We start from the raw sequence: 12,060 nt of genomic DNA on the forward strand, positions 1-12,060 counted from the left end.
GCTGAGTGCAGATTGGGGCGATTTCTGTGTCTGATCCGCAGTGGGTGAGGAGAGGGGTGTGTGCAGAGGTGGGTGTATCTGACCCATAGTGGGTGGGGGAGAGGGTGTGGGTGAGGAGGAGATGTACTTGACCCATGCTGGATGAGGTTGACACATACAAACCTTGGCATATCATGTCCATTTATGTGTAGTTTTCTGAAGTGCTCTTCGTATTGTGGTAACTCTACATAGTTGATGAGCCACTCGATCACCTCCTCTCCTGTCCAGTTAAACACTGCATGAAGAAAACAGGAAGATACGATTAGGTGCTGACAGGGTCAGGTCAAGGAGGAGCTGCACAGACTGTGTGTAACCAGCAGGAGGGGAATCCTTCCCTGAACTAACTTCCACCACTTTTTGAGTTGAAAGGCTGCAGACACTGCTTGTGATGAGGCACTGGCGAGACTGATCAATGGAATTAAACCCCATTCCAGTTCGAAGGTTATGGTTCACTGGGATGTCCTGTGCATAACTGCCACTAACGGGAATGGGCAGAGATCGCAGAATGGTCAGATTGAAAACTCAGGCCACAGCTCATGAACTCTGCACCCAGAGCTGAAGGAGGAGGAGAAGGTTAAACCACATTCTCTGCACGTGGTCTTGTGAAAGCAGTCCACCCCACAGAGGATTGAGATCAGTCACAGTCATGAGGAAACTTGACATACAGTCTGGAGATGAAGAATGAGGGGGCACATAATCATTTTAATAAAACTGAGGGAAAGCAGGGGTGAAACCTTGAGCAACTCCTGAAAGTTTATAAAGAGCTCCTGGACACACAAGCCCCACACTGTGACATAGAGTTACATCCATCTGAAAGTTATGGGTTTGATCCCTGTGCTGAGTTAGCATAACTGAACTGAACTCAAGCGCTCCGCTCCCAATCACAGCACATTCAGCAGTGCTGAAAAGCATTTGCATGGACAGCAGTGAGAATGCAGGGAGGTTATTCCTACTGTGGTTCAACAATCCACCTCAGCTCACCAATGGAGATTGGCCTTTTCCAAATAAGCTTGGAACTGAAACTCAGCAACATTCACCTGGAGAGGAGCAGAGAGGAAAACAAATAAAGACAGGATTAACCTTCAGCTGGGTCTAAATGTCTCTACTCGCTGATAGTGGTACTGTTGGTTCCTGCACTGTCCTTGTCGTGGATTTTGATTATATGAAGTATTATTGAGGCCTGGGGCAGATCAGCCATTATCTTATTGTATAGCGGGGCAGGCTTGAGGGACCAAATGGCCTACTCCTGCTCCTATTTCTTTTCTTATATGTTCTTGATATCTTGTTGACTAGTGTGAACAATCATAACTTCAATGCAATGGAACAGTCACAACCCAGTTCCTACTGACCATAGCTTCACATCACAGACTGACACTCAGTAATTAATTTGTGTTTGAGATTAACTGCAGACAGATATGGATCTAATAGCAGGGCGAGTCCACTGTACTGGGGGGAGCTCTTCAATAACTGACCAGAACAGGGAGATCTACAGCATAATAAACATAGCGCCCCATTGATCCTTTTAAATAATTGGATCATACGAGAGAAACAGTAACTTTCAGTCATTGAGTAGCAAAGCAAAATTTAATACATACCTGACCTGGGAATGTTCAATGTGATAATGTAGAGGTTCTATATATATCTGACCTGGGGGTGGTCAATGTGATAATGTAGGGGTTCTGTATATATCTGACCTGGGGGTGTTTATTGTGATAATGTAGGGGTTCTGTATATATCTGACCTGGGGGTGGTCAATGTGATAATGTAGGGGTTCTGTATATATCTGAGCTGGGGGTGGTCAATGTGGTAATGTAGAGGTTCCATATATATCTGACCTGGGGGTGGTCAATGTGATAATGTAGGGGTTCTGTATATATCTGACCTGGGGGTGTTTATTGTGATAATGTAGGGGTTCTGTATATATCTGACCTGGGGGTGGTCAATGTGATAATGTAGGGGTTCTGTATATATCTGACCTGGGGGTGGTCAATGTGATAATGTAGGGGTTCTGTATATATCTGACCTGGGGGTGTTCAATGTGATAATGTAGGGGTTCTGTATATATCTGACCTGGGGGTGTTTATTGTGATAATGTAGGGGTTCTGTATATATCTGACCTGGGGGTGTTTAATGTGATAATGTAGGGGTTCTGTATATATCTGACCTGGGGGTGTTTAATGTGATAATGTAGGGGTTCTGTATATATCTGATCTGGAGGTGTTCAATGTGATAATGTAGGGGTTCTGTATATATCTGACCTGGGGGTGGTCAATATGATAATGTAGGGATTCTGTATATATCTGACCTGGGGGTGTTTATTGTGATAATGTAGGGGTTCTGTATATATCTGACCTGGGGGTGTTTATTGTGATAATGTAGGGGTTCTGTATATATATGACCTGGGGATGGTCAATGTGATAATGTAGGGGTTCTGTATATATCTGACCTGGGGATGGTCAATGTGATAATGTAGGGGTTCTGTATATATCTGACCTGGGGATGGTCAATGTGATAATGTAGGGGTTCTGTATATATCTGACCTGGGGATGGTCAATGTGATAATGTAGGGGTTCTGTATATATCTGACCTGGGGTGTTTAATGTGATAATGTAGGGGTTCTGTATATATCTGACCTGGGGATGGTCAATGTGATAATGTAGGGGTTCTGTATATATCTGATCTGGGGGTGTTCAATGTGATAATGAACAGGTTCTGTATATATCTGACCTGGGGGTGGTCAATGTGATAATGAACAGGTTCTGTATATATCTGACCTGGGGGTGTTCAATGTGATAACGTAGGGGTTCTGTATATATCTGATCTGGGGGTGTTCAATGTGATAATGAACAGGTTCTGTATATATCTGACCTGGGGGTGTTCAATGTGATAACGTAGGGGTTCTGTATATATCTGATCTGGGGGTGTTCAATGTGATAATGAACAGGTTCTGTATATATCTGACCTGGGGGTGGTCAATGTGATAATGAACAGGTTCTGTATATATCTGACCTGGGGGTGTTCAATGTGATAACGTAGGGGTTCTGTATATATCTGATCTGGGGGTGTTCAATGTGATAATGAACAGGTTCTGTATATATCTGATCTGGGGGGTGTTTACTGTGATAACGTAGGGGTTCTGTATATACCTGACATGAGAGTGTTCAACGCGATAATGTTGTTATCTGAGCGTACAACATAGATGATCTGGTATACACTGTGTTAATTTAGATGAATCTGACCTGTGAATGTTTGATACAGTAATATAGTCACACGTCTTTATTCAAGGAAATACACAATGCGGTGAAGTTAAGGACGCTTGGTGTGCATCTGTCCCTGCACTCTAGCTGCTGCCAAGTCTATAATAGGATAATGGGGCCTAGTACCTGACCTCTCTACAGAGCACAGGAGGACAAATTCTCCACCAATGCATGCCTGTATTTACCTTCAGAGCTTTTCCATGATTTCCACAGGTCCTCCACACTGATCAACTTGTCCCCTCCGTGAAACGTGCTATGCTTCGCTGCTGCATCTTGGTAGTTCAGATCTTCTCTCAAAAACTACCAGATTAAAAAAAACAATGACATTAACAGAGCTAGAGACAGTCACTTGTCCAGATTTGTGTCAGCTTAATGCCTTGTGACAGCATTGACCACCGACCTCACTTTAAAAGCTATGTATGCCCTGTGGCCAGTCTCCTAGGCGGCTGACCTCTCCCCTCCCACAGGTACAGTACAGTGTCTCAAATCCAGCTATACCAAAAACTGAAGCCGTCTGAAAAACAGGCCTTTTTTTTAAGAATGCACCATCCATCAATTTTAACTGAGTAAAATAAAAAATAAAAACTTACCTGGACAATTCAGCTAGGTGCTGCATTGGTACGGTGTGGCTCCTGACTAGTTACCCCCTTCGTATGCCAGTCTATTCCCATGCCCTAAGCGACCCTTGACCCGAATCGCCCATGGCCCCAGTCCCGAGGTTGCTGGTTTTGAGGCACTGTACCTGCTCATCAACTCCTTTTGGAACTTGCTGGATGAATATATGGTCAAAAATGAGACTGAAGTTTTGCCAATCTCTTCCCCCAACGGTTCACTGACATAAATGGCTCTATCTCACAGAACAATAAATGAGACAAGTCAGCGGTGTTACAATGGATCCCCAGGACGTTGAAATTTAGCCTGATCTCAGCTTGGACAGAAGCTAGTGCATGATAAAGGAACTCAGCTCCCGCTCAGGCTAGGAAGATGCACAAATCTGCCAGGGTTTTCAATCATTATCCATCAAGGGTATAAAGCCACTGATTGGCATTCGTTGATAAAGCCCTGTGGCAAGATGTGCGTATCTGAAACCCAATTCCACGCTCAAGTCCGAACACGATTTGGTGATTTTTTTAAGAACAACACAAATGAACTAGTCTTAGAGATAGAAACAGATATGAGATTTTCCTAAACACAAAGCCAATTCTAGGAACCATACCAACTATTTACTAAAGGAAGTGTGCTGATGGGTCAGCAGATACACACTGAATCAGGGATTTAGTAATAGTCTGGAGGACTTCCAAGGGCTGGAGGATTAGGAAACACTGAGGTAGGAAAGATAACTTGGCTTCACCAGTGAGGATGTAGCACGAAGGAGGAGGGGATGGAACAAGGCTTTGGAAGGTTTAGAGGAACAACAGACAGCACGAGGAAGTCGATAGCCTTTGGCTCTGTGCCTGCTCTTTGATTAAACATTCAAAAACTGACTCCACTCTCCTTGTGGTTTAAATGTTTATGTAGCTTCCCTCAAAATGTGTTCTGGTCTCCGCTTGAACTGTGATCAAATCTGCCAACCTTCTGTAAAGACATCTTCCCATCTCCCAGGAGGCAGAGGTGCTTTCTTTGGTACAAGAGTCAGTGAAAAAGGGAGAAACCTCCAGAGCACCAAAAATTGCAGCTGTGCAATAAAACAGGAGAGGGACAAGGCAGGTTGTAACCACATACACATCCCAACACAACTGAATACTCAGCGAATGTATTTGTATGGTGCCTGCCTGGCCTCCTGTGCTGCACAATAATGTCAATGCTCAGAGTGAAAACTCACCACAAGCAGGGGCAGAATTACTAAGACTTTCATGCTTATAATCTGCATTGCTTCACCAGCTATTTTGGAATCAGTAAACTACAGGAAAAGCTTCACTTAAGGCAGTAAATGTTCCATTATGCGTCATATAAGATTACCTGAATTCATCTCAAAAGTATTCACCGTTCTACCGCCAGTAACAAGCTTGCACCCAGCAGAACTCAACTGATGACCGGCTGACTTTAGCATCTCCATGGATCTGGTCTGAACTACAATGTATTTGTTGGGATTCAGTTTTCATTTGTATCCACCAGTACTGCATCCCCATGTGTTATACAGTGCCAGACCTGTCTCCACCAGTACTGCATCCCCATGTGTTATACAGTGCCAGACCTGTCTCCACCAGTACTGCATCCCCATGTGTTATACAGTGCCAGACCTGTCTCCACCAGTACTGCATCCCCATGTGTTATACAGTGCCAGACCTGTCTCCACCAGTACTGCATCCCCATGTGTTATACAGTGCCAGACCTGTCTCCACCAATACTGCATCCCCATGTGTTATACAGTGCCAGACCTGTCTCCACCAGTACTGCATCCCCATGTGTTATACAGTGCCAGACCTGTCTCCGCCAGTACTGCATCCCCATGTGTTATACAGTGCCAGACCTGTCTCCACCAGTACTGCATCCCCATGTGTTATACAGTGCTAGACCTGTCTCCACCAGTACTGCATCCCCATGTGTTATACAGTGCCAGACCTGTCTCCACCAGTACTGCATCCCCATGTGTTATGCAGTGACAGACCTGTCTCCACCAGTACTGCAACCCCATGTCTTATGCAGTGCCAGACCTGTCTCCACCAGTACTGCATCCCCATGTGTCATGCAGTGCCAGACCTGTCCCCACCAGTACTGTACCCGTGTTTTACAGTGACAGACCTGTCCCCACCAGTACTGTACCCCAGTGTTATAGTGACAGACCTGTCCCCACCAGTACTGTACCCCAGTGTTATAGTGACAGACCCGTCCCCACCAGTACTGTACCCCAGTGTTATAGTGACAGACCCGTCCCCACCAGTACTGTACCCCAGTGTTATACAGTGACAATCCTGTCCCCACCAGTACTGTACCCCAGTGTTATAGTGACAGACCCGTCCCCACCAGTACTGTACCCCAGTGTTATACAGTGACAATCCTGTCCCCACCAGTACTGTACCCCAGTGTTATACAGTGACAGTCCTGTCCCCACCAGTAGTGTACCCCAGTGTTATATAGTGACAAACCTATCCCCACCAGTACTGTACCCCCATATTATAAAGTGATAGACCTGTCCCCATCAGTATTGTACCCCAGTGTTAAAGTGACAGACCTGTCCCCACCAGTACTGTACCCCAGTGTTACACAGTGCCAGTCCTGTCCCTACCAGTACTGAAGGTCATCAATGACCTTCCTTCCATCATAAGATCAGAAATGGGGAAGTTCACTGATGATTGTACAATGCTCAGCACCATTCACAACTCCTTGCATACTGAAGTAGTCCATGTCCAAATGCAGCAAGACCTGGACAATATCCAGGCTTGGGCTGACAAGTGGCAAGTAACATTTGCACCACACAAGTGCCAGGCAATGGCCATCTCCAACAAGAGAGAACCTAACCATCACCCCTTGACATTCAATGGCATTACCATCACTGAATCCCTCACTATCAACATCCTGAGGGTTATCATTGACCATTAACTGAACTGGACCAGCCATATAAATACTGTGGCTACAAGAGCATGTTAGAGGCTAGGAATTCTGCAGAGAGTAATTGGCCTCCTGAGTTCCCAAAGCCTGCTCGCCATCTACAAGTCTCAAGTCAGGAGTGTGACCGAATACTCCCCACTTGCCTGGATGAGTGCAGCTCCTACAACACTCGAAGCTTTGACACCATCCAGGACAAAGCAGCCCCGCTTGATTGGTGCCACACTCACAAACATTCACTCCCTCCACCACTGACGCACAGTGGCAGCAGTGTGGACCATCTACAAGGTACATTGCAGTGACTCACCAAGGCTCCTTAGACAGCACCTTTCAAACCCTTTACCATCTAGAAGGACAAGGGCAGCAGATAGATGGGAACACACCACCTGGAAGTTCCCCTCCAAGCCACTCACCATCCTGACTTAGAAATATATCGCCGTTCCTTCACTGTCGCTGGGTCAAAATCCTGGAACTCCCTCCCTAACAGCACCGTGGGTGTACCTGGACTGAGCAGTTCAAGGAGGCAACTCACCACCACCTTCTCAAGGGCAACTAGGGATGGGCAATAAATGCTGGCCCAGCTAGCGACACCCACATTCCGTGAATGAAAGAAAAGGTCAATGGGGCCTCAGTCTGAAGTCTCATCCGGAAGACAGCGCCTCCAACAGTGCAGCTCTCTCAGTACCAGCACTGGCAGTATCAGCCTGGAGCTCGAGTCTGAGGTGAGGCTGGTACACACTGAGCCAGGCTGACAGAGTCAGGAGGCAGGACTCTATTTCCAAGCCAGGATAAGGCACCAGTCCACAATGGGAATCAGTTCTGGGAGATGAACTTCCACTGCAGCACTAATCTTCTTATTAATTATTTCATGGAATGCAGGTGTCACTAGAATTTGTTGCCCATTTCTAATTGCCCTTATGAGCAACGAAGAGTCAACTACATTGCTGTTGATCTGGAGTCACATGCAGACCAGACTGGGTAAGGATAGCAGATTCCCTTCCTTAGTGAATAGTTTTTCCAATAACTGATGATAGTTTCATGGTCACCATGACTGGGACTAGCTTTCAATTCCAGTTTTTATTAATTAATTGAATTGAAATTCCACCAGCTGAGGTGGGGTTTGAACCCAGAGCTTTAGCATGGGCCTTTGGATTACTAACCCAGTAGTATTACCACCACCACCGTTTCACCTGGGTTGATGCCCCAGTGTAGGGATGCAGCACCATCAGAAGTGCTTCCCTTCAGTCAAGATTTTAAACCAATGGTGCAATCTGTTTGTTCCAGTGATTCAGTGAGTTCCCTCGGTCAATACTCCTTCCTCAATCAAAAACAGATTAACTGGCTGCACACTACTCTTTGTGGAGCCTCACAAAATGGTTGCCATTTTTCACTAAGTAATGGTCACTGCACTTAAAAATAATTATTTTGCACAGAACAGTTTGAAGAATACAATAAGTTAAAGCAAAAAAGTCACAAAACATAGGGCTTTTTAAACATTCTCAACACTATGTTCAAAGCCCCTTCTCTCCTCCCTCCCTCCCAGTCCTCTACTCTCTTCCATCTCTGCCGCACCCTCTCCTTCTCTCCTAACCTCAGAATGGAAAACATGATTAAACTTCATTTCAATTGGAAGCCAAGCCAACACACAAAAACTCCACAGAATGGTCTGTATAGTTGCTAAGCAGGAGAGAATAGATCATTGCCTCCTGCTAAACTCCCGGTAACATTCACTCCTTTTACAATTATCCTGCACCTGAAAATGGCATCAAGAAGCAACGAGGCTTGTAAACAAACAATAGAAGTGCTATTTCACAAGGTTGCAAATCATTGTTGAGCTGTCACAAGCTGAAAGGTTCTACAGAATCACAATTACAGTAACATCAAACCCTGTCAGCAGCTGCTGTGGGCCATATCTGAGGCAATCAGCACAAGACGTCCAACACAAAAGGTCCTCCCTACATTGACACTGACTTTCCCTGGTCACAGCACAGGGTGACCGCCACACAGCAGTTCAGCAACTTGTGTTGCAGACTTGAGAACGAGAGAGAGACAGAGAGAGAGCTAGCGTGCCCGAGGGAGAGAGAGGGGGTGGCAGGGTGCGGGGGGGGAGGGAGAGGGGGTGGCAGGGTGTGGGGGGAGAGAGAGGGGGTGGCAGGGTGTGGGGGGAGAGGGGGTGGCAGGGTGGGGGGGAGAGAGAGGGGGTGGCAGGGTGTGGGGGGAGAGAGAGGGGGTGGCAGGGTGGGGGGGAGGGAGAGGGGCTGGCAGGGTGGGGGGGAGGGAGAGGGGGTGGCAGGGTGGGGGGGAGGGAGAGGGGGTGGCAGGGTGGGGGGGAGGGAGAGGGGGTGGCAGGGTGGGGGGGAGGGAGAGGGGGTGGCAGGGTGGGGGGGAGGGAGAGGGGGTGACAGGGTGGGGGGGAGGGAGAGGGGGTGACAGGGTGGGGGGGAGGGAGAGGGGGTGGCAGGGTGGGGGGGAGGGAGAGGGGGTGACAGGGCGGGGGGGAGGGAGAGGGGGTGGCAGGGCGGGGGGGAGGGAGAGGGGGTGGCAGGGCGTGGGGGTGGGAGAGGGGGTGGCAGGGCGTGGGGGTGGGAGAGGGGGTGGCAGGGTGGGGGGGAGAGAGAGGGGGTGGCAGGGTGGGGGGGAGGGAGAGGGGGTGGCAGGGTGGGGGGGAGGGAGAGGGGGTGACAGGGTGGGGGGGGGAGGGAGAGGGGGTGACAGGGTGTGGGGGAGGGGTGGCAGGGCACGGGGAGGGGGTGAGATGGGCAGGAGGTGGAGACGGGGAGAAGGTGGAGACGGGGGAGAAGGTGGAGAGACGGGGAGGAGCAGCGGCGAATGTAGGAAGGGGATGGGAGATGGGAGGAGGAGGTGAGATAGGGGCAGGGAAGGAGAGACAGGGAGGTGGGAGAGACGGGGGGAAACGAGAGACGGTGGGGCGGGAACAGAGACAAGGGGGGTGGAACCAGAGACTGGGGTCGGGGGGGGGAACGGATGGACCAGAAACAGCAAGGGGGGGGGGAGAACCAGACACAGGGGTGGAGGGGGGAACGAGAGATGGTGGGGGGGAGGAACGAGAGACGGTGGGGGGGGGGAGGAACGAGAGACGGTGGGGGGGGGAACGAGAGACGGTGGGGGGGGAGGAACGAGAGACGGTGAGGGGAGGAACGAGAGACGGTGGGGGGGGAGGAACGAGAAACGGTGGGGGGGAAGGAATGAGAGACGGTCGGGGGGGGAGGAACGAGAGACGGTGGGGAGGGAGGAACGAGAGACGGTGGGGAGGGAGGAACGAGAGACGGTGGGGAGGGAGGAACGAGAGACGGTGGGGGGGGAGGAACGAGAGACGGTGGGGGGGGAAGGAACGAGAGACGGTGGGGGGGGAAGGAACGAGAGACGGTGGGGGGGAGGAACGAGAGACGGTGGAGGGGGGAGGAATGAGAGACGGTGGAGGGGGGAACGAGAGACGGTGGGGGGGAGGAACGAGAGACGGTGGGGGGGAGGAACGAGAGACGGTGGAGGAATGAGAGATGGTGGGGCGGGGGGGAAACGAGAGACGGTGGGGGAATGAGAGATGGTGGGGGGGGGGGAAACGAGAGACGGTGGGGGAATGAGAGGTGGTGGGGGGGGAACGAGAGACGGTGGGGGGAGAGGAGAGATGGTAAAGGGGAGGGAAATGGAGAAACAGAGGGAGGTTGGGCGGAGGAGGGATGGGGGAGGAGAGACTGTGGCGGGGTAGGGGGAAAGATAGACACAGGGTAGGGAGGGCGGAAACTGAGGGAGACATACAGGCAGGCAGCGCTCCATCAGTCCTATCCCTCCAACAGTGCAGTCCTCCCTCAGCATAGCACCAGTGTTGACCTGGAATATGTCCTCAAATAATTGGGAACAGGCTTGAATCCACAAGCTTCCTACCAACAGAGGATACAGTACCAACTGAGCCTGGCTGTTCCACTCCCTCTCTTTTTAACACAGCGATGGACCTGGATTTATTTCCAGCATCATCTGTTACAGTTTCAGTGTGTTACGTTCACTGTGACAAAACAAAATTCACAGACATTACAGTCGATTAATCCGTTTACATTTTTTTGTCAGAACAGGTCACCTCTCATTTGGGTCTTTGCAAATAGAGATAGTTCACCTGATGATCCTCTAACAAGTGACAAATGGAATGTCAAATGCCTCCTGGTAGTAACAATCCTAACACATGCTCTGAAGAAGTCATACGGACTCGAAACATTAACTGTTTCTCTCTCCACAGATGCTGTCAGACCTGAGTTTTTCCAACATTTACTTTTTAATTACATGCTTCTTGTGATTTTTCATTTTTTTGTGGGATGTGGGTGTCTATGGCTAGGCCAACATTTATCGTTCATCCCTAATTGCCCTTGAGGTGGTGGTGGTGAGCTGCCTTCTTGAACCGCTGCAGTCCATGTGGTGTAGGTACACCCACAGTGCTGTTAGGGAGGGAGTTCCAGGATTTTGACCCAGCGACACTGAAGGAACAGCAATATATTTCCAAGTCAGGGTGGTGAGTGGCTTGGAGGGGAACTTCCAGGTTGTGGTGTTCCCATGCGTCTGCTGCCCTAGGCGGTAGAGGTCATGAGTTTGGAAGGTGCTGTTGAAGGACCCTTGACAAGTTGCTGCAGTGCATCTTGTAGATGGTACACACTGCTGCCATTGTGCCTTGCTGGTGAAGGGAGTGAACGGGGTGGCAATCAAATGGGCTACTTTGTCTTGGATGGTGTTGAGCTTCTTGAGTGTTGTTGGAGCTGCACTCATCCAGGCAAGTGGGGAGTATTCCATCACACTCCTGACTTGTGCCTTGTAGATGGTGGACTGGCTTTGGGGAGTCAGGAAGTGAGTTACTCTCCACAGGATTCCCAGCCTCTGACCTGCTCTTGTAGTCACAGTGTTTATATACAGCTGGTCCATTTCAGCTTCTGGTCAATGGTAAACCCCAGGCTGTAGATAGTGGGGGGTTAAGTGATGAGAATGCCATTGAACGTCAAGGAGAGATGGTTAGATTATCTCTTATTCTGATCGACACAGGAGTGAAGAGTCTACCCATCTACTTGAAGAACCCACCCCAATGCCAAAGAGGGGGACCCATCCCCACCAACGCTGCCCCTGGAACTTGCCATTCTGAAACTAAATTGCTCTGAAACAGCAGACCACAACACACAATTGTACCAATACAACACGTGCAATCAGTGTTGCAAGAGGGAGA

At 49.3% G+C, this 12,060-nt stretch overlaps 1 protein-coding gene across 7 annotated transcripts in view; it reads right to left on the reverse strand.

Moving 5' to 3' along the window:
* Positions 1 to 12,060, reverse strand: part of LOC144682545 (stromal interaction molecule 1-like) — a 158,087-nt gene that overhangs the window by 69,917 nt on the left and 76,110 nt on the right. For all 7 annotated transcript variants that reach the window (XM_078544976.1, XM_078544974.1, XM_078544972.1 and 4 more), the window contains exons 3-4: positions 3,482 to 3,596; positions 163 to 274 (exon numbers count right to left, since the gene is read on the reverse strand). In XM_078544976.1, coding sequence (XP_078401102.1) covers positions 163 to 274; positions 3,482 to 3,596 — 227 coding nt within the window. The remainder of the gene's footprint in view (positions 1 to 162; positions 275 to 3,481; positions 3,597 to 12,060) is intronic.

The sequence above is a fragment of the Cetorhinus maximus genome, chromosome 7 (genome assembly GCF_964194155.1).
Source record: "Cetorhinus maximus chromosome 7, sCetMax3.hap1.1, whole genome shotgun sequence".
Classification (NCBI taxonomy): Eukaryota; Metazoa; Chordata; class Chondrichthyes; order Lamniformes; family Cetorhinidae; genus Cetorhinus; species Cetorhinus maximus.